General features: G+C 48.7%; 1 protein-coding gene across 4 annotated transcripts in view; it reads left to right on the top strand.

Annotated features, from left to right (window-relative positions):
* The window catches only part of KIRREL3 (kirre like nephrin family adhesion molecule 3), an 800,965-nt gene that overhangs the window by 272,166 nt on the left and 507,485 nt on the right, over window positions 1-21,314 (top strand). Inside the window, exon 1 of one of the 4 annotated variants that reach the window (XM_069742732.1) lies at window positions 18,944-19,196. The exons of 2 other annotated variants lie outside the window; for them this stretch is intronic. In XM_069742732.1, coding sequence (XP_069598833.1) covers window positions 19,004-19,196 — 193 coding nt within the window. In that variant the 5' untranslated portion in view covers window positions 18,944-19,003. Of the gene's footprint in view, window positions 1-18,943; window positions 19,197-21,314 lie in introns of those variants that run through there. One more of the 4 variants, XM_069742733.1, reaches the window with a different exon arrangement.

Raw genomic sequence — 21,314 nt, 5'->3', positions numbered from 1 at the left:
AACCACTTCTCTCGGCCTCTCACAGCTCTCAACCTCTGAGACACACAAGGACGGTAACACCCTGGACCTGATTTTTGCCCGGCTCTGCTCAATCTCCTACATAGATAACTCACCGCTTCCCCTCTCTGACCACAACATTCTCTCCTTCACACTCACATATCCTCGCTCACCCCAGCACCCTCCTACACACCATTCAGTCAGAAATCTACAAGCCATTAACCCTCTTACACTTTCAGACTCCCTACGCTTATCATTGTCCCCAATCTCTTCCTTTTCCTGTCCTGATCTGGCGGTACATCACTTCAATGACACTCTTAGAAGCACCCTTGACCAAGTAGCTCCCCTCACCCTCAGGACCTCCAAACACAGAATAAAACAGCCCTGGCTCACATCGCAAACCCGATTTCTCCAGCGATCCTCTAGGTGTGCTGAACGCTTATGGAGGAAAACACGCACACCAGAAGACTTCATACACTTCAAATTTATGTTAAGGACCTATAACTTTGCCCTTCACTTCGCTAAACAGACCTACTTTACCACTCTGATCTCCTCACTATCCAACAACCCCAAGAAACTTTTTGACACCTTTCACTCCCTCCTCAGGCCAAAAGCACAAGCCCCTATCACAGATATTTGTGCTGGTGACCTGGCCTCCCACTTTATAGAGAAAATAGACAATATCCGTCAGGAAATCCGCTCCCAACAACTAAGTTCAGTGACTCCCATCCCTCCCCTCATTGCCCCTGGCTCACTCTCCACATTCGATCCCATCACAGAAGAAGAAGTCTCCAAGCTCCTCTCCTCTTCTCGTCCGACTACATGCACTACCGACCCCATTCCCTCACATCTCCTCCAGTCTCTCTCTCCAGTTGTCACAAGTCACCTAACTACAATCTTTAATCTCTCCCTCTCCTCTGGCATTTTCCCCTCCTCCTTCAAACACTCTATCATTACTCCATTACTAAAGAAACCCACCCTCGACCCATCCTGCACAAACAACTACAGACCGGTCTCCAATCTCCCCTTCATCTCTAAACTCTTGGAGCGCCTGATATACTCCCGCCTTACCCGTTACCTCTCCACTCACTCCCTCCTAGACCCTTCACAGTCCGGTTTCCGCCCCCTACATTCGACAGAAACTGCACTCATCAAAGTGACCAATGACCTTCTGACAGCAAAACGTAATGGTGACCACTCTCTGCTCATTCTTCTCGACCTTTCTGCAGCTTTTGACACTGTTGACCACCCTCTCCTGCTCTCTAGGCTCCAGTCACTAGGCATTAAGGACACTGCTCTCTCCTGGTTCTCCTCCTATCTTTCCGACCGCTCCTTCAGTGTTCTGTTCTCTGGCTCCACTTCATCTCCTCTTCCTCTCACTGTTGGGGTACCTCAGGGCTCAGTCCTTGGCCCCCTTCTGTTCTCTCTCTACACGGCCCCAATTGGACAGACCATCAGCAGATTTGGCTTTCAGTACCATCTTTATGCCGACGACACACAACTATATACGTCATCCCCTGACCTTACCCCCGCTGTACTACAGAATGCCACTGACTGTCTGTCCGCAGTCTCCAACATCATGTCCGCTCTCTATCTGAAACTCAACCTCTCCAAAACTGAACTTCTTCTGCTCCCACCATCTACTAACCTCCCTAAATCTGACATTTCCCTCTCCGTGGGTGGCACCATAATAACACCCCGGCAGCAGGCGCGCTGTCTGGGTGTTATGTTTGACTCCGATCTCTCCTTCACCTCCCATATACAATCTCTTGCCCGCTCGTGCCGCTTACACCTAAAGAACATCTCTAGAATCCGCCCTTTTCTCACCATGGAGACAGCTAAAACCCTCACGGTCGCCCTGATCCACTCCCGCCTGGACTACTGTAACGCTCTATTAATTGGCCTCCCCCTCACTCGACTTTCCCCTCTCCAGTCCATCCTTAATGCAGCAGCCAGGGTCGTCCATCTGGCTAATCGTTACTCGGACGCGTCCGCTCTTCGCCAGTCGTTACACTGGCTGCCCATTCATTACAGGATACAATTCAAAGTACTTGTTCTCACCCACAAAGCTCTCCACAGTGCGGCACCCCCTTACATCTCCTCCCTCATTTCTGTCTATCAGCCTAACAGACCACTGCGCTCTGCAAATGACTTTCGGCTAACCTCTGCACTAATCCGTACCTCCCACTCCCGACTCCAAGACTTCTCCCGTGCTGCGCCAATCCTCTGGAATGCTCTACCCCAAGATATTAGGACTATCCATAATTTGCATAGTTTTAGGCGCTCGCTCAAAACACATTTGTTCAGAGCGGCCTATCACGTTCACTAATCAAAGTTATGTTATGTTTGTGTGTAGCCCATTCACTATCCCCATCTATTCCCCAACCCCTGAAGATGGCTGGACCATGATTGTAAATACATCATTGTAAATACACACCTGTACTTTGTATCTCCCCCACCTCATTGTAGATTGTAAGCTCTCACGAGCAGGGTCGTCTTATTTTGCTTTAATTATTGTATTGTTAACGTTGTTACTTATGACTTTTGTGTTTGAAACTGTTAAACTGTAAAGCGCTGCGGAATATGTTGGCGCTATATAAATAAAGATTATTATTATTATTATTATTATTATTTGATAACACTAAAATTACATTTTTTTTTCTTTTTTAAAACAAACCCTTTTCTACGCGTTTTAAGCAATTGATGGCTGTAATCCATCCCAGACAATGTGGATTCAAAAATCTACAAAATTTGTTGCGACTTTTTGCTTTACTGCGTCTCCGCCATGCATTTTAAAATGGGAGGAGCTTATTAAAAGGGGGCGTGGTTGACCATTTGCAAAAAAAAAAATGACCTTTACTGCGTAAATGTATAAATCTTATGGCTGCTGTAGATTTCAGTTTCGTCTGAACAGAAAATCCAAAACGCTCTAAATTTATTAAGAAGTGTGTGTCACGTACTGAGTCTGGGGGCCTCTTACTCGGTGGGATTTTGGTGTAAGATTGACAGTCTTCACACATTTCCCTAAATATTTATTGAGACATATCACAATTTTTTGCATATGATCTTTAGTAAAGTAAGAACTGGAATTTTTTTGCATAGACGGATGAGAATATCGTCAGCACGGGTCTGTCTATCATCGCCTGTCGGCCCTTTCTATCATCGCCTGTCGGCCCTTTCTATCATCGCCTGTCGGCCCTGTCTATCATCGCCTGTCGGCCCTTTCTATCATCGCCTGTCGGCCCTTTCTATCATCGCCTGTCGGCCCTGTCTATCATCGCCTGTCGGCCCTATCTATCATCGCCTGTCGGCCCTGTCTATCATCGCCTGTCGGCCCTTTCTATCATCGCCTGTCGGCCCTATCTATCATCGCCTGTCGGCCCTGTCTATCATCGCCTGTCGGCCCTATCTATCATCGCCTGTCGGCCCTTTCTATCATCGCCTGTCGGCCCTTTCTATCATCGCCTGTCGGCCCTTTCTATCATCGCCTGTCGGCCCTTTCTATCATCGCTTGTCGGCCCTGTCTATCATCGCCTGTCGGCCCTGTCTATCATCGCCTGTCGGCCCTTTCTATCATCGCCTGTCGGCCCTATCTATCATCGCCTGTCGGCCCTGTCTATCATCGCCTGTCGGCCCTTTCTATCATCGCCTGTCGGCCCTGTCTATCATCGCCTGTCGGCCCTATCTATCATCGCCTGTCGGCCCTTTCTATCATCGCCTGTCGGCCCTTTCTATCATCGCTTGTCGGCCCTGTCTATCATCGCCTGTCGGCCCTTTCTATCATCGCCTGTCGGCCCTTTCTATCATCGCCTGTCGGCCCTTTCTATCATCGCCTGTCGGCCCTTTCTATCATCGCCTGTCGGCCCTGTCTATCATCGCCTGTCGGCCCTTTCTATCATCGCCTGTCGGCCCTTTCTATCATCGCCTGTCGGCCCTTTCTATCATCGCCTGTCGGCCCTTTCTATCATCGCCTGTCGGCCCTGTCTATCATCGCCTGTCGGCCCTTTCTATCATCGCCTGTCGGCCCTTTCTATCATCGCCTGTCGGCCCTGTCTATCATCGCCTGTCGGCCCTTTCTATCATCGCCTGTCGGCCCTTTCTATCATCGCCTGTCGGCCCTTTCTATCACCTGCAGTCATTCACATTCGCCCCTCACCTGTCGCAGATCTCATGGTTTGTGGCCGGTTTGTGAGGCTGCATCCTCCTGGCCGATATTTTCCTTCTTGGTCGTTTTTTGCAGACATATACGTTATAGTCTGAGCGCTTTAAAACGTTCATTTTTTTCTGCAAAGTGCACTGAGACATGTTTGATTTCCTCTTTTTTTTTTTTACGGACCCAAATCAAAATTAGAGAGCCGCAGACTTTCCAGTTCTGCTTCATGCACCCATTCACTGGAGTGGTGGAGTCAGGTCCACAGACGGACGGTGTCGGTGTGCTGTCCAGTTCTGCTTCATGCACCCATTCACTGGAGTGGTGGAGTCAGGTCCACAGACGGACGGTGTCAGTGTGTTGTCCAGCTCTGCTTCATGCACCCATTCACTGGAGTGGTGGAGTCGGGTCCACAGGTGGACGGTGTCAGTGTGCTTATAGGAAAAGACAGCAACCAGCAGCACTCAATCAATCAGGATGCCCGCTCCAACGTCCAAGGATCCACTGGACCAAGATTCACGATATAGAAAAAGGAGCAGCATCTGTTCCAGGTGAAAAATATCAAGACTTTATTCCAACACCATCATACAACGTTTCGGCCCGGAGTGGCCTTTGTCAAGTACAAAATACAGCACACCTGGCCACCTTAAATAGTGTGGAGCCAAAATCAGGCACCAATCACTGACAAGGGGCGGCCTTTATAAAACAACGATCTTATAAATGCATAAAACCCTCAATACACCATAAAACATATAAATCATATAAATGCCTACATAGTAATGACATCCAATCTATACAAAAGGTATACAATAATTACATAGACAACAGGGATCGTTCCAAACAGACGCTGTACTCCAGTCTTGTTTATGTTGTGCTCGCTGTCATGACGACAATCCACCAATAGGCACGTGTATCTTCCAAATCCCAGGTATTATCCAATCCCAAAGGATCTTCCTGCATTGTTGTACCCCCCAGCCAATCGCTATATACTTAACAGGCTGTAAACAGAACGCCATATCCGCCGACGCGAGGCAGCCGGACCCAGCGTGTAGGTGCGCAACAAGCACACGGTCACATGACCGCAGCCGCTGCCCTCCCAACAGCGCAGGCGCCGGCGGCATCAAGCCGGACAGAGCTCACACACACACAGCAGGGAAATCACCACGGCCGCGTCAGAGCCAGGGGGGGGGCGGAGGCAGAACGCCCATACACCCCACCTGACCAGCACAGGACACAGTGAATTCCCGCATGCGCGACAAGAGCCGGAAATAACCACCTCCATGGTAACCAGCGTATATAAACCTCAACATCTCAGAATAGCGATTTGACACACAAGGGGACAAGGAAGAAAACGGTGAATAGCACCAGAATAATAATATACACAAAAGCACAAAACGTTCGAAAGAGCAGCTCCATGACTTCCAAATCTCCCTGGATGTCAAATCACCAGAATGCTAAAAAGAAGAAAAAGGGGGAAAACAAAAATAACAATATTAAAAACAAATATACAGACTACGACGATACCTATAAGGAGAGAGATTAAACATTACATATCTGTAAATTATATTCAATATTCAACCCTCTCGGTTGTAGTGTGTCTAATACAGAAATCCATCTCAATTCTTTTTGTTTGAGTAATTGTACCCTATTCCCTCCCCTTCTCAGTATAGGGACTCCATCAATGACTCTGAATCGGAGTTGATTGACAGAATGACGACATTCCTCAAAATGTTTAGGGACTGGCAGGTCCAGCAATTTAGTTCTAATAGTGCTCTTGTGTTTGCTAACGCGGGCTCTAACCTCCATGGTGGTTTCTCCCACATACATAAGTCCACACGGACAGACCAACAGATAGATGACAAAACTGGAGGAACAAGTATAACATTCTTTGATCAAAAATTTCTTCCCCGTCCGGGGATGATGAAAACTGTCCCCCTTTAGCATATTGCTACAGCACGCACAATTAAGGCAAGGAAAATTGCCCATCCTGGGAGGACACAAAGTCCGCTGAATGGCAACCCTCTTCGTGCCCACATCAGATTTTACCAGTCTATCCTTCAAGTTACGTCCACGTCTATAAGACAAACAGGCCGTGAACGAAAATCTTGAATCTGTGGTAACCCTCTATTCAACAAGCCCCAATGTCGATTCAAAATACTCGCGATTCTGATACTCGCCGGACAATAGGTAGAAACAAAAGGCACACGTTTCCCACTATCCCTGTTTCTATGCTTTTCTTAACAAACCTACTGCCGAGATGCTCCGTAAGAAATATGAGAGCGAGAAAAGAAGGTTAGTCTCTTTTGAGTTACACGTGACCACACTTACCGAATACTATAAGGCACGGAGGATACCTCGTGGGCTACGCCCACATTTGCGGCCAACCTTGTTGGCGGATAATGTACAGTTTTGTAGCAGATTTGAGTCCATTACCAACAAGTTTTCCTTTGATCTAATGCTCTTAAACATTGAATTTCTACGTATAGAAATGGAGCAGATCAGGATTATTGTAGTTGGTCTGGAGCAACAATTGATTGGTCTCATGACTACACAGGATTTGGACTCATATAAAATCCAATTGGATGCAAATCTGTTGAAATTTCGTAGTGACATTGAGAAAACCAAAAGAACAAAATGGTTTCGTGATATAGAGGACTATAAATCTGGCCGAGTGTTTTCTTGGCATGCTGGTGTACAATCATCCTCTAATAGGAGGCCTAGATTTCAACAAGCAAGGAGGAGGAAAAGACCCTATGATAAAGATAACCAGAATTTCGGTTTTACCACTGCAGAATCTGATTCCACTGATGACTCCAATATGGGAGCCGCTTCTTCTTCCTCTGGTTTTTTAGGGAACAAGAAACCGGACGGTGTGACAACAAAAGGAGGATCCGGAGAGGTGGCCGAAAACACAAAAGGTGGAGGCACCACTCGAGAGCGGAGGAGGTTTCACAAGTCACCGATGAGAACCCGGAATATGGACGAACGGCGGAAAGTGAATTAGACTGTAATAATCTAGTGGTAAATATATCATCTGTAGATTTATCAGAAGTTGATCATGCTGTGTTATCTAAGGGACTTACCTTCTGTCCGAAAAACTTTCCGGATTGGTTCCAAATAGAGTGTGATTTACATGCTTTTTTTAGACGGTTACGACTTGCTGTATTTTTTTCGGACAGTTAGCTGACGACTATGGGAGTGAAGTCACTGATGGGTTCACTTTGAGAGGAACGGGCCTATATAACAAAAGCTCTTTCCAACCCCCTGTGAAAAATCATTTTGTCGAATCTTATATTGAGATGGTAGAGAGGGATGTGAAACGGCTGAAGGATGGGTTTCGGAATACAGGATTTAATAATCTATCGCAAATTGAGAGACAGTCGCTTGACAGATTAGCGGGTAATGTTGAAATTACGATTAAACCGGCCGATAAAGGCGGTGCGGTTGTTATTATGGACACGGTGAAATATGAAGCTGAAATTCTTGGACAGTTGGCTGATACTGCCGTATATAGGAAATTGACTGGTAATCCTACCGGCCAGTTTCAGAGGGACTTGCAGCTCCTGATTGATGACTCCTTATCTTGTGGACTCATCGATCAGAAGCTGTCTGAATTTCTGTTTGTGGATGCACCTATTACCCCTGTCCTATACACATTACCTAAGATACATAAAGATTTATATAACCCCCCCGGACGACCCATCGTGTCGGGGAGGGGCTCTATGTGTCATAAAGTGGCTATTTTCCTTGACAAAATTTTGCGTCGTTTTGCTATTTCCTCCCGTTTGTATCTTAGAGACACAAACGATTTTTTGGAGAAATTGAAGGATGTCAGGGTGGGTACCTCTACCATTCTGGTATCCTTTGATGTAGTCTCATTATACACGTCAATCGAACACGATAAGGGGTTACATGCTGTTGGTGTGGCGCTGTCAGGCTCGGACTTGGCGCCAGCGTGTGCACAGTTGGTCCTCACCTTGCTGGAGTTCATCCTCAGGAGGAATTTTTTCCTTTTTGGGGATGATTTTTTTCTCCAGTTAAGGGGTACCGCCATGGGGTCCAATGTGGCCCCCACTTATGCAAACATCTATATGGCGGTGCTGGAGGACCAATTTGTGTACACCTCTAGTCACTGGTGCCGGGTCCGGGCCTGGTGGCGCTACATCGATGACATTTTTTGTATGTGGGAGGGCACTCAAATTGAACTTTTTGATTTTTTGTCAGAATTAAATAACATACATGAACAGCTGAAATTGACTGTCACACATTCCATGGACAGGATACAATTTCTGGATACCATGGTATACAAGCAGGAGGACAGATTGTGTACGGATCTGTTTACTAAGGTAACCGATAGGAACAGTCTTTTGGAATATGGTAGTTACCATCCCAGGAGGATGATTGATTCGCTCCCGTGGAGCCAATTATTACGGGTACGCCGCATTGTCTCTGATAATGATATATGTGATACAAGGTTGGATGCTATGTGTAACAAGTTCATCTATAGAGGTTACCCTAAGGAGAAAGTTATGTGTCTTAAAAATCAGGTGATTACACTTAACGATGGGGCATTACAATCCCATAGAAACAGGGATAGTGGGAAACGTGTGCCTTTTGTTTCTACCTATTGTCCGGCGAGTATCAGAATCGCGAGTATTTTGAATCGACATTGGGGCTTGTTGAATAGAGGGTTACCACAGATTCAAGATTTTCGTTCACGGCCTGTTTTGTCTTATAGACGTGGACGTAACTTGAAGGATAGAGTGGTAAAATCTGATGTGGGCACGAAGAGGGTTGCCATTCAGCGGACTTTGTGTCCTCCCAGGATGGGCAATTTTCCTTGCCTTAATTGTGCGTGCTGTAGCAATATGCTAAAGGGGGACAGTTTTCATCATCCCCGGACGGGGAAGAAATTTTTGATCAAAGAACGTTATACTTGTTCCTCCAGTTTTGTCATCTATCTGTTGGTCTGTCCGTGTGGACTTATGTATGTGGGAGAAACCACCATGGAGGTTAGAGCCCGCGTTAGCAAACACAAGAGCACTATTAGAACTAAATTGCTGGACCTGCCAGTCCCTAAACATTTTGAGGAATGTCGTCATTCTGTCAATCAACTCCGATTCAGAGTCATTGATGGAGTCCCTATACTGAGAAGGGGAGGGAATAGGGTACAATTACTCAAACAAAAAGAATTGAGATGGATTTCTGTATTAGACACACTACAACCGAGAGGGTTGAATATTGAGTATAATTTACAGATATGTAATGTTTAATCTCTCTCCTTATAGGTATCGTCGTAGTCTGTATATTTGTTTTTAATATTGTTATTTTTGTTTTCCCCCTTTTTCTTCTTTTTAGTATTCTGGTGATTTGACATCCAGGGAGATTTGGAAGTCATGGAGCTGCTCTTTCGAACGTTTTGTGCTTTTGTGTATATTATTATTCTGGTGCTATTCACCGTTTTCTTCCTTGTCCCCTTGTGTGTCAAATCGCTATTCTGAGATGTTGAGGTTTATATACGCTGGTTACCATGGAGGTGGTTATTTCCGGCTCTTGTCGCGCATGCGGGAATTCACTGTGTCCTGTGCTGGTCAGGTGGGGTGTATGGGCGTTCTGCCTCCGCCCCCCCCTGGCTCTGACGCGGCCGTGGTGATTTCCCTGCTGTGTGTGTGTGAGCTCTGTCCGGCTTGATGCCGCCGGCGCCTGCGCTGTTGGGAGGGCAGCGGCTGCGGTCATGTGACCGTGTGCTTGTTGCGCACCTACACGCTGGGTCCGGCTGCCTCGCGTCGGCGGATATGGCGTTCTGTTTACAGCCTGTTAAGTATATAGCGATTGGCTGAGGGGTACAACAATGCAGGAAGATCCTTTGGGATTGGATAATACCTGGGATTTGGAAGATACACGTGCCTATTGGTGGATTGTCGTCATGACAGCGAGCACAACATAAACAAGACTGGAGTACAGCGTCTGTTTGGAACGATCCCTGTTGTCTATGTAATTATTGTATACCTTTTGTATAGATTGGATGTCATTACTATGTAGGCATTTATATGATTTATATGTTTTATGGTGTATTGAGAGTTTTATGCATTTATAAGATCGTTGTTTTATAAAGGCCGCCCCTTGTCAGTGATTGGTGCCTGATTTTGGCTCCACACTATTTAAGGTGGCCAGGTGTGCTGTATTTTGTACTTGACAAAGGCCACTCCAGGCCGAAACGTTGTATGATGGTGTTGGAATAAAGTCTTGATATTTTTCACCTGGAACGGATGCTGCTCCTTTTTCTATATGGTGTCCGTGTGCTGTCCAGTTCTGCTTCATGCACCCATTCACTGGAGTGGTGGCGTCGGGTCCACATATCGGTCCACAGATGGACATATCTCTAGTGGGGACATGTTCTATCCGTGAGCAAATAATAAAGAGAAGGTAGGAGAATATCAGACGTGTGACTGCGGCTTCTGTATCCAGATGATTGTTTAGCACCGCAACATTGTAACACTGCTGTACATGACTGCCAGTAAAGTGCCCGGCTCAGTGAGGTCAATGCTCCGTGCTCTCAGCGCAGAGACAGCGGATCCTGGATCACAAAACCCTTTTGTCCAGTGTGTGCACCGCTGTAATATTGTGCTGCTATTATCTCCGTGTCGCACAAAGCAGAATGACAGAATCACGACAGCCGCTAAACAAGAGCAATAAGGAATAAAAGCGCCGTGTACTGTACCGGAGACGCAGCCGCCATCACAGGGCAATTTACAATTTACAAAAGGCGACAAGGAAACGTTTGCTTAATTTGTCAAAAGTAACCTGAGGATCGTGGCTTGTAAGTGCGGAGTGTGGGAGTGGGCCGGGGCGCTAGAAAATAATAACCTGCCTCCAGCATGTCTCCTCCATCGCATCACGGCAGGAGCGAGTTATGGCAAGCCGCTTATTACAGCAAGGGAGTGATGTCCCCTGTCTGTGACGATACCTCCGATGCCAGGGAATAGTCTCCTGCTGGAAATAGATCTGTCAGGTGTAATAACAGCGCTCGCCGTCATGTCTGCACAGGAGCAAAGAGGATGCGGGAAAGGATGAGAATCGAGCAGCTGCAGAATGCGCAGGGTATATGGGACGAGGGGATAGCGAGGCCCCTCACTGCAATGGAAATGGTGGGATAAAGAGGCACTCTTACCAGGGGCGCCTAGGGGCAAAACACAAGAAATATGCCCCAGGCACTGGCTAATGCCACTCAAGCCTCATTCACACTGCCGATTTTCGCAAAACATGCTGTTCACGTGTGAGTCCTATCCATGATTTTCACAGCTAGCTCTCCTACCCATGATATTCTATTCTGCACATGTCCGATTTTGTTCTTGGATTATGAACCAAGGGTCAAAATTTGCAATCAAGTCATTGGGTCCATGAAAAAGTGACACTGCCCTCGGATAACATTTGAGTGCGGTACGATATAAAGTTGTGGTGGAGACAGTTACTCCTTCTGTGGTTAGCCTTATAAAGTTATGATGGAGACAGTTACTCCTTCTGTGGTTAGCCTTATAAAGTTATGATGGAGACAGTTACTCCTTCTGTGGTTAGCCTTATAAAGTTATGATGGAGACAGTTACTCCTTCTGTGGTTAGCCTTATAAAGTTATGATGGAGACAGTTACTCCTTTTGTGGTTAGCCTTATGAAGTTGTGATGGAGACAGTTACTCCTTTTGTGGTTAGCCTTATGAAGTTGTGATGGAGACAGCTACTCCTTCTGTGGTTAGCCTTATAAAGTTATGATGGAGACAGTTACTCCTTCTGTGGTTAGCCTTATAAAGATATGATGGAGACAGATACTCCTTCTGTGGTTACCCTTATAAAGTTATGATGGAGACAGTTACTCCTTCTGTGGTTAGCCTTATAAAGTTATGATGGAGACAGTTACTCCTTCTGTGGTTAGCCTTATAAACTTGTGATGGAGACAGTTACTCCTTCTGTGGTTAGCCTTATAAACTTGTGATGGAGACAGTTACTCCTTCTGTGGTTAGCCTTATAAAGTTATGATGGAGACAGTTACTCCTTCTGTGGTTAGCCTTATAAAGTTATGATGGAGACAGTTACTCCTTCTGTGGTTAGCCTTATAAACTTGTGATGGAGACAGTTACTCCTTCTGTGGTTAGCCTTATAAAGTTATGATGGAGACAGTTACTCCTTCTGTGGTTAGCCTTATAAAGTTATGATGGAGACAGTTACTCCTTTTGTGGTTAGCCTTATGAAGTTGTGATGGAGACAGTTACTCCTTCTGTGATTAGCCTTATAAAGTTATGATGGAGACAGTTACTCCTTCTGTGGTTAGCCTTATAAAGTTATGATGGAGACAGTTACTCCTTCTGTGGTTAGCCTTATATAGTTATGATGGAGACAGTTACTCCTTCTGTGGTTAGCCTTATAAAGTTATGATGGAGACAGTTACTCCTTCTGTGGTTAGCCTTATAAAGTTATGATGGAGACAGTTACTCCTTCTGTGGTTAGCCTTATAAAGTTATGATGGAGACAGTTACTCCTTCTGTGGTTAGCCTTATAAAGTTGTGATGGAGACAGTTACTCCTTCTGTGGTTAGCCTTATGAAGTTGCGGTGGAGACAGTTACTCCTTCTGTGGTTAGCCTTATAAAGTTATGATGGAGACAGTTACTCCTTCTGTGGTTAGCCTTATAAAGTTATGATGGAGGCAGTTACTCCTTCTGTGGTTAGCCTTATAAAGTTATGATGGAGACAGTTACTCCTTCTGTGGTTAGCCTTATAAACTTGTGATGGAGACAGTTACTCCTTCTGTGGTTAGCCTTATAAACTTGTGATGGAGACAGTTACTCCTTCTGTGGTTAGCCTTATAAAGTTATGATGGAGACAGTTACTCCTTCTGTGGTTAGCCTTATAAAGTTATGATGGAGACAGTTACTCCTTCTGTGGTTAGCCTTATAAACTTGTGATGGAGACAGTTACTCCTTCTGTGGTTAGCCTTATAAAGTTATGATGGAGACAGTTACTCCTTCTGTGGTTAGCCTTATAAAGTTATGATGGAGACAGTTACTCCTTCTGTGGTTAGCCTTATAAAGTTATGATGGAGACAGTTACTCCTTCTGTGGTTAGCCTTATAAAGTTATGATGGAGACAGTTACTCCTTCTGTGGTTAGCCTTATAAAGTTATGATGGAGACAGTTACTCCTTCTGTGGTTAGCCTTATAAAGTTGTGATGGAGACAATTACTCCTTCTATGGTTAGTCTTATTCTTCCATCCTGTTTGACATTTCGTGTTTTCAGATGTCAAAAAGGTTTTCAGGATGATTTCCCTATTAATAAAGGATTTTCTTTCATTTCCCGGTAGTCCCAGAATCTGATCGTCCATGACCACATAATCCACACATCAGACTCTTCTCCACTAAATCAGTCATTTAATATTCACAAACACGCGGCTCATGAGTCCTAACGAGAGTCTTCATCAGTAGAAATGATTCCTCCAGGAGAAGCCTCATTATGAGAAGCATTCATGTCCAACCTGTAGCAGGACTACAACTCCCAGAATCTCCTGACAGCCTCTGGAGAAACCTCTGAGCTTTCTCAGCTTCTTACTCTGTAGTACTGGATGCGAGAAATCAATAGCAGAAAGTAAAGAGTGGAGGCTCAGCGGTTTCCTGCCGTGGACCCTCTGTCTCCGGCTACAGCGGGATAACAACACAGGACGACCCTTAAATAACTTGTTAATAGAATGACACTTAATGAAACAGATCCATCTTGTAATCAGTCCTAAAGCCACCACAGACGGCTGTCAGTCAGTCTTCTCCTACTACTGCTGCTGCCAGAGCAAGGTAAGGAAAGGGAAAGAAAGGAAAGGGGAAAAAGGAACAGGGAAGAAAAGGAAAGGAAGAGAGGAAAAGGGAATGGGAAAGAAAGGAAAGGGAAAAAAGAAAAGGGAAAGAGAAAGGAAGGGAAGAGAGGAAAAGGGAACGGGAAAGAAAGGAAAAGGAAAGTGAAGGGAAGGAAAGGGAAAGAGAGGAAAGGAAATGAAAGGAAGGAGAAGAAAAAGAAAGGAAAGTGACTGGAAGGGAAGGAAAGGGAAAGAAAGGAAAGCAAAATAAAAGAGAGGAAAGGGAAGAAAAGGAAAAGAAAGGGAAGGAAAAGAAAGGGTGCCAACCAGGGCAGCTTCTTTTGAGGATTTAGACAATATTTTAATTCATAGACAAGTAGCGAACGTGAAAGTGGTGAAGAATTAAAATACAACATTTGCATAATTTTTCACTTTTCAAATAAACTTTCTCTGCTTTGCAGTTGCTCTGTTTTTCCTACATCAGATCCTTTATAGGCCACAGTAAAGGTCATCCCTAAACATCTCCATTGTACATGCAGGACAGGTAGGAAGGATCCCAGGACCCGGTGTGAGAGTGAACCTTGAGAGTAGCATCTCATCACATCACTTTCATCTCTGCAGCTCTGCGGACGTACAATGGATATTCTGGAGATCATTTGGATAACAGAAGCCTTGTGTGTTCCGTCCCCTCGTATAAAGCTCTCTGCTGGGTCCTGCACATGTTCTGCACTGTGAAAGGCTGAACACAAAATATCTGCAGGTGCCGCTCTCAATCCTCCTGTGAAGCCTGAAACTATCTGACCCGCACAATACGAGTAAATGATAATCTATGGCTGCTGCCGTCTCAGGCCCATAATCCGAAAAAATGACACAGTAGCCTGTGCTAAATTGCAGAATATGACCCAGTGTGGGAAGCCGGAACGCTCTGCTGCTGGAGAATGGGGTGTGAAGAGCCTGGGTGGACCAGGTAATTGTCACAAAACCAAATTAATCCCCCCCGCCAGCTAAGAAAAACAGATTACATAAAGTCTGAACAGCCGAAATACAGAACACGTGTCATTACTGTACAGAAATGCAAATAATAATCATTATCCCAAATGTCTATTCACAAAGAAGGTGATTCATGTTCTGCAGCAGAATCCTGGAGCCAAAACCGAGCAAATAAGGATCTGACGGCAAAATCCCTCAAACATGTACCCCCGACACACACACACACATCATACAGGTACCCCCGACACACACACACATCTTAAAGGTACCCCCGACACACACATCTTACAGGTACCCCCCAACACACACATCTTACAGGTATCCCCGACCCACACACATCTTACAGGTATCCCCGACACACATATCATACAGATACCCCCGACACACACATCTTACAGGTATCCCCGACACACACACATCATACAGGTACCCCCGACACACACACACATCATACAGGTACCCCCGACACACACATCTTACAGGTATCCGAGACACACACACATCATACAGGTACCCCCGACACACACACATCATACAGGTACCCCGACACACACACATCATACAGGTACCCCCGACACACACACACATCATACAGGTACCCCCGACACACACACACACATCATACAGGTACCCCCGACACACACATCTTACAGGTATCCGAGACACACACACATCATACAGGTACCCCCGACACACACACACATCATACAGGTACCCCCGACACACACATCTTACAGGTATCCGAGACACACACACATCATACAGGTACCCCCGACACACACACATCATACAGGTACCCCGACACACACACATCATACAGGTACCCCCGACACACACACACATCATACAGGTACCCCCGACACACACACACACATCATACAGGTACCCCCGACACACACACACACACATCATACAGGTACCCCCGACACACACACACACATCATACAGGTACCCCCGACACACACACATCTTACAGGTATCCCCGACACACACACATCATACAGGTACCCCCGACACACACACATCTTACAGGTATCCCCGACACACACATTATACAGGTACCCCTGACACACACACAAACACATCATACAGGTACCCCCGACACACACACACATCATACAGGTACCCCCGACACACACACATCTTACAGGTACCCCCGACACACACACATCATACAGGTACCCCCAACACACATCATACAGGTACCCCCGACACACACAAATCATACAGGTACCCCGACACACACATCATACAGTTACTCCGACACACACACAAATACACATCATACAGGTACCCCGACACACACATCATACAGGTACCCCTGACACACACATCATACAGCTACCCCCGACACACACACACACACACATCATACAGGTACCCCCAACACACACACACATCATACAGGTACCCCCGACACACACATCATACATACAGTATATATCCCATTACATGCATACAACTCACACAAAGACACCCACACAAACACCACACATACATACACCCACAATACATACACATACTCTGCATACATATATACCCCAATACATACATATTTACACCCGGTCACAAATACATTTACACCCACCACACAAACACTGTACATACATACACCCTAACACATACAGTTGTGGCCAAAAGTATTGACACCCCTGCAATTCTGTCAGATAACTCATTTTCTTCCTGAAAATGATTGCAATCACAAATTCTTTGATATTATTATTATTATACTTTTGGCCACAACTGAACATACAGCCGTACACAATTACCAGTCACAATAACCCCACACATACATACGCCATCTACAATGACATAAAAATACATTGTATACAATTCATACAAAAACACAACTGTACATCACACACGCACCTATCCACATCCCACAGGAATACATAAATATACACCCCCACAAGTGCCAAATATTATACAACACTCTAAACCCCAGGCTAGTAAAATTGTTCAGTTGTTCAAACCATGGTTAAAGGGACTCTGTCACCTGAATTTGGCAGGCCTTGGTCCGGTCCGATGTTTTCTCTTCTTTCATTCACCCTTTCCTTTCCCGATGGCCGCAATATTTTCTTGAATTTGAGTAGGTTTCCTCCGTAGTACATGCGTGCGCAAAGCAGTCTTGCCTTGCGCACGCGCAGTATGCTTTGCCCAACTGCGGGCAAAGCCGAAAAGCATTAGTGCGCATGCGCCAGCACACTATGTCCCGGAAGTATTTTGCTGTGTTCCGGGACATAGTGCGGCGGCACATGTGCACTAATGCTTTTCGGCTTTGCCCGCAGTTGGGCAAAGCATACTGCGCGTGCGCAAGGCAAGACTGCTTTGCGCACACATGTACTACGGAGGAAACCTACTCAAATTCAATATTGCGACCAACAGGAAAGGAAGGGGTGAATGAAAGAAAACACCGCCCATCGGACCGGACACAGGGCCCGCCAAATTCAGGTGACAGAGTCCCTTTAAGGGAAGAGAAACTGAGCGTGTGTGTCCTCCAGGACTTGGCTCATTAGGTGGAGGGGACTGAGCGTGTGTGTCCTCCTACACTCGGCTCATTAGATGGTGGTGACTGAGCGTGTGTGTCCTCCTGACTAGGCTCATTAGGTAGATGTGCATATTCCTCTATGGTGTGAACACCAGATGATGCTGTACTATGTGATTATTTGCAGGAAAATAGCAAACGTTCTTACTTTTTGCCCTCTGTATAATGAATACATGTGCTGGTTGTGCGGCCCCCCCTTTGACATCACAGGTGTATATGTATGCCCACTAATATGGTCCCTCTCTACAGACCGTGTTCTGGTCTCGCCTGTTTCTGATGGAGCAGAGAGACGAGCTTCCTATTACTATACATGTATGGGCATTAATGGCAGGTTACCGAACAGGCAACATGGGGCTACATGCTTCCCCGATAGAAGCGGAGAATGTGTACTGTGTGGCCGCTGCACGGAGGACACGGGGTTAAATCACGCAACACGCTCATTGTCTCATCTCCACTTTTCGGCGTGGGTAGGAGAGCACTCACTCTGCAGAAAGCTGTCATTACTGTCAGGTCTGTATTATAAGATGGGAGCTGTCAGTGGCGGATGAGGTGATTGTCAGCAGCTCCCGCTGCCTCCCAGTGATGGCAGCAGCAAACAGTGTGAGGATGAAGAGGAGGCAGGTGGGTGAGGAGGAAGGCGGGAGAGGAGGTAAGTGAGGAGACAGGAGGGAGAGGAGGAAGGTGAGAGAGGAGGTAAGTGAGGAGACAGGAGGGAGAGGAGGAAGGTGAGATAGGAAGTAAGTGAGGAGACAGGAGGGAGAGGAGGAAGGTGAGAGAGGAGGAAGGTGAGAGAGGAGGGAGAGGAGGAAGGTGAGAGAGGAGGTAAGTGAGGAGACAGGAGGGAGAGGAGGAAGGTGAGAGAGGAGGTAAGTGAGGAGACAGGAGGGAGAGGAGGAAGGTGAGGAGACAGGAGGGAGAGGAGGAAGGTGAGAGAGGAGGCAGGCGGGAGAGGAGGAAGGTGAGGAGACAGGAGGGAGAGGAGGAAGGTGAGAGAGGAGGCAGGTGGGAGAGGAGGAAGGTGAGGAGACAGGAGGGAGAGGAGGAAGGTGAGAAGACAGGCGGGAGAGGAGGAAGGTGAGGAGACAGGCGGGGAGGAAGGTGTGAGAGGAGGCAGGTGAGAGAGGAGGAAGGTGTGAGAGGAGGCAGGTGAGAGAGGAGGAAGGTGAGGAGACAGGCAGGGGAGGAAGGTGTGAGAGGAGGCAGGCGTATGAAGAGGAAGGTGAGGAGGCAGGTGTGTGGTGAGGCAGGTGGATGAGGAGGAAGGTGTGTGAGGAGATCTGAGTGTGAGGAGACAGGCGGGCGAGGAGGCAGCTGTGTGAGGAGACAAGATGGGCTGACGGCGCTGCCACTCACCCATCACCTGGGGCCGTAATACGGGGATTCTTTGTGCAGAGCACATAACGCACAGCTCAGACACTGCCGGTTGTGATCTCCCCAGAACATTCTGCACTCGCCTCTGCGCGGGGCTGCGCTCTCCTGATTATTCCCGTCATGAGGCGCCATCTTGTCACCTCTGCCTCAGGTCACGCCGCCGCCGCTCAGTGTGAGAACAACGGCTCGGCAGAACACGGAGACCGGGCAGATCATCCTACAGGCGGTGCGGTTCAGCCCGAGGAGCCGCCGCTCCGCGTACACAGATACATAGACCCCAGCAGGACCCCGCGGTCTCACCTTGTGTGTCCAGGTAGGGCGTGCAGGCCTCCAGCTCTGATGGCGGGCAGCCATGATGAATCTGATGTGTAGCGGCGCCGGCTCCTGACTGAGAGCCACACGGCTCCTGACTGAGGGCCACACGGCTCCTGACTGAGAGCCACCCGGCTCCTGACTGAGGGCCACACGGCTCCTGACTGAGGGCCACACGGCTCCTGACTGAGGGCCACACGGCTCCTGACTGAGGGCCACACGGCTCCTGACTGAGAGCCACACGGCTCCTGACTGAGGGCCACACGGCTCCTGACTGAGGGCCACACGGCTCCTGACTGAGGGCCACACGGCTCCTGACTGAGAGCCACACGGCTCCTGACTGAGGGCCACACGGCTCCTGACTGAGGGCCACACGGCTCCTGACTGAGAGCCACACGGCTCCTGACTGAGAGCCACACGGCTCCTGACTGAGAGCCACACGGCTCCTGACTGAGAGCCACACGGCTCCTGACTGAGGGCCACACGGCTCCTGACTGAGAGCCACACGGCTCCTGACTGAGAGCCACACGGCTCCTGACTGAGGGCCACCCGGCTCCTGACTGAGGGCCACCCGGCTCCTGACTGAGGGCCACACGGCTCCTGACTGAGAGCCACACGGCTCCTGACTGAGGGCCACACGGCTCCTGACTGAGGGCCACACGGCTCCTGACTGAGGGCCACACGGCTCCTGACTGAGGGCCACACGGCTCCTGACTGAGAGCCACACGGCTCCTGACTGAGGGCCACACGGCTCCTGACTGAGGGCCACACGGCTCCTGACTGAGAGCCACACGGCTCCTGACTGAGAGCCACACGGCTCCTGACTGAGGGCCACACGGCTCCTGACTGAGGGCCACACGGCTCCTGACTGAGGGCCACACGGCTCCTGACTGAGGGCCACACGGCTCCTGACTGAGGGCCACACGGCTCCTGACTGAGGGCCACACGGCTCCTGACTGAGAGCCACACGGCTCCTGACTGAGGGCCACACGGCTCCTGACTGAGGGCCACACGGCTCCTGACTGAGAGCCACACGGCTCCTGACTGAGAGCCACACGGCTCCTGACTGAGGGCCACACGGCTCCTGACTGAGAGCCACACGGCTCCTGACTGAGGGCCACACGGCTCCGGACTGAGGGCCACACGGCTCCTGACTGAGGGCCACCCGGCTCCTGACTGAGAGCCACACGGCTCCTGAGGGCCACACGGCTCCTGACTGAGGGCCACACGGCTCCTGACTGAGGGCCACACGGCTCCAGACTGAGGGCCACACGGCTCCAGACTGAGGGCCACACGGCTCCTGAGGGCCACACGGCTCCTGAGGGCCACACGGCTCCTGAGGACCACCCGGCTCCTGACTGAGGGCCACACTGCTCCTGACTGAGGGCCACACGGCTCCTGACTGAGGGCCACACGGCTCCTGACTGAGGGCCACACGGCTCCTGACTGAGGGCCACACGGCTCCTGACTGAGGGCCACACGGCTCCTGACTGAGGGCCACACGGCTCCTGACTGAGGGCCACACGGCTCCTGACTGAGGGCCACACGGCTCCTGACTGAGGGCCACACGGCTCCTGACTGAGGGCCACACGGCTCCTGACTGAGGGCCACACGGCTCCTGAGGGCCACACGGCTCCTGAGGGCCACACGGCTCCTGACTGAGGACCACCCGGCTCCTGACTGAGGGCCACACTGCTCCTGACTGAGGGCCACACGGCTCCTGACTGAGGGCCACACGGCTCCTGACTGAGGGCCACACGGCTCCAGACTGAGGGCCACACGGCTCCAGACTGAGGGCCACACTGCTCCTGACTGAGGGCCACACGGCTCCAGACTGAGGGCCACACGGCTCCAGACTGAGGGCCACCCGGCTCCAGACTGAGGGCCACACGGCTCCTGACTGAGGGCCACACGGCTCCAGACTGAGGGCCACACGGCTCCAGGTCTATAGACGCCTTCCTTCCTTCCCCGACTTGTGCAGCAGGACCCTCCATGCTGAGTGACTGGGACCAGTCCGGCGATATTAACCCCTTAGTGACGGAGCCCAATATTTGACAACTGACCAGTGTCCCTTTGAGGTAATAACTCTGGAGCTTCTAGAAATCCCAGAGATTTTGAA

The sequence above is a fragment of the Ranitomeya imitator genome, chromosome 10 (assembly GCF_032444005.1).
Source record: "Ranitomeya imitator isolate aRanImi1 chromosome 10, aRanImi1.pri, whole genome shotgun sequence".
NCBI classification, from domain to species: Eukaryota; Metazoa; Chordata; class Amphibia; order Anura; family Dendrobatidae; genus Ranitomeya; species Ranitomeya imitator.
Note: the sequence above shows the minus strand (reverse complement) of the source record. Positions and strands in the feature narration are given on the sequence as shown.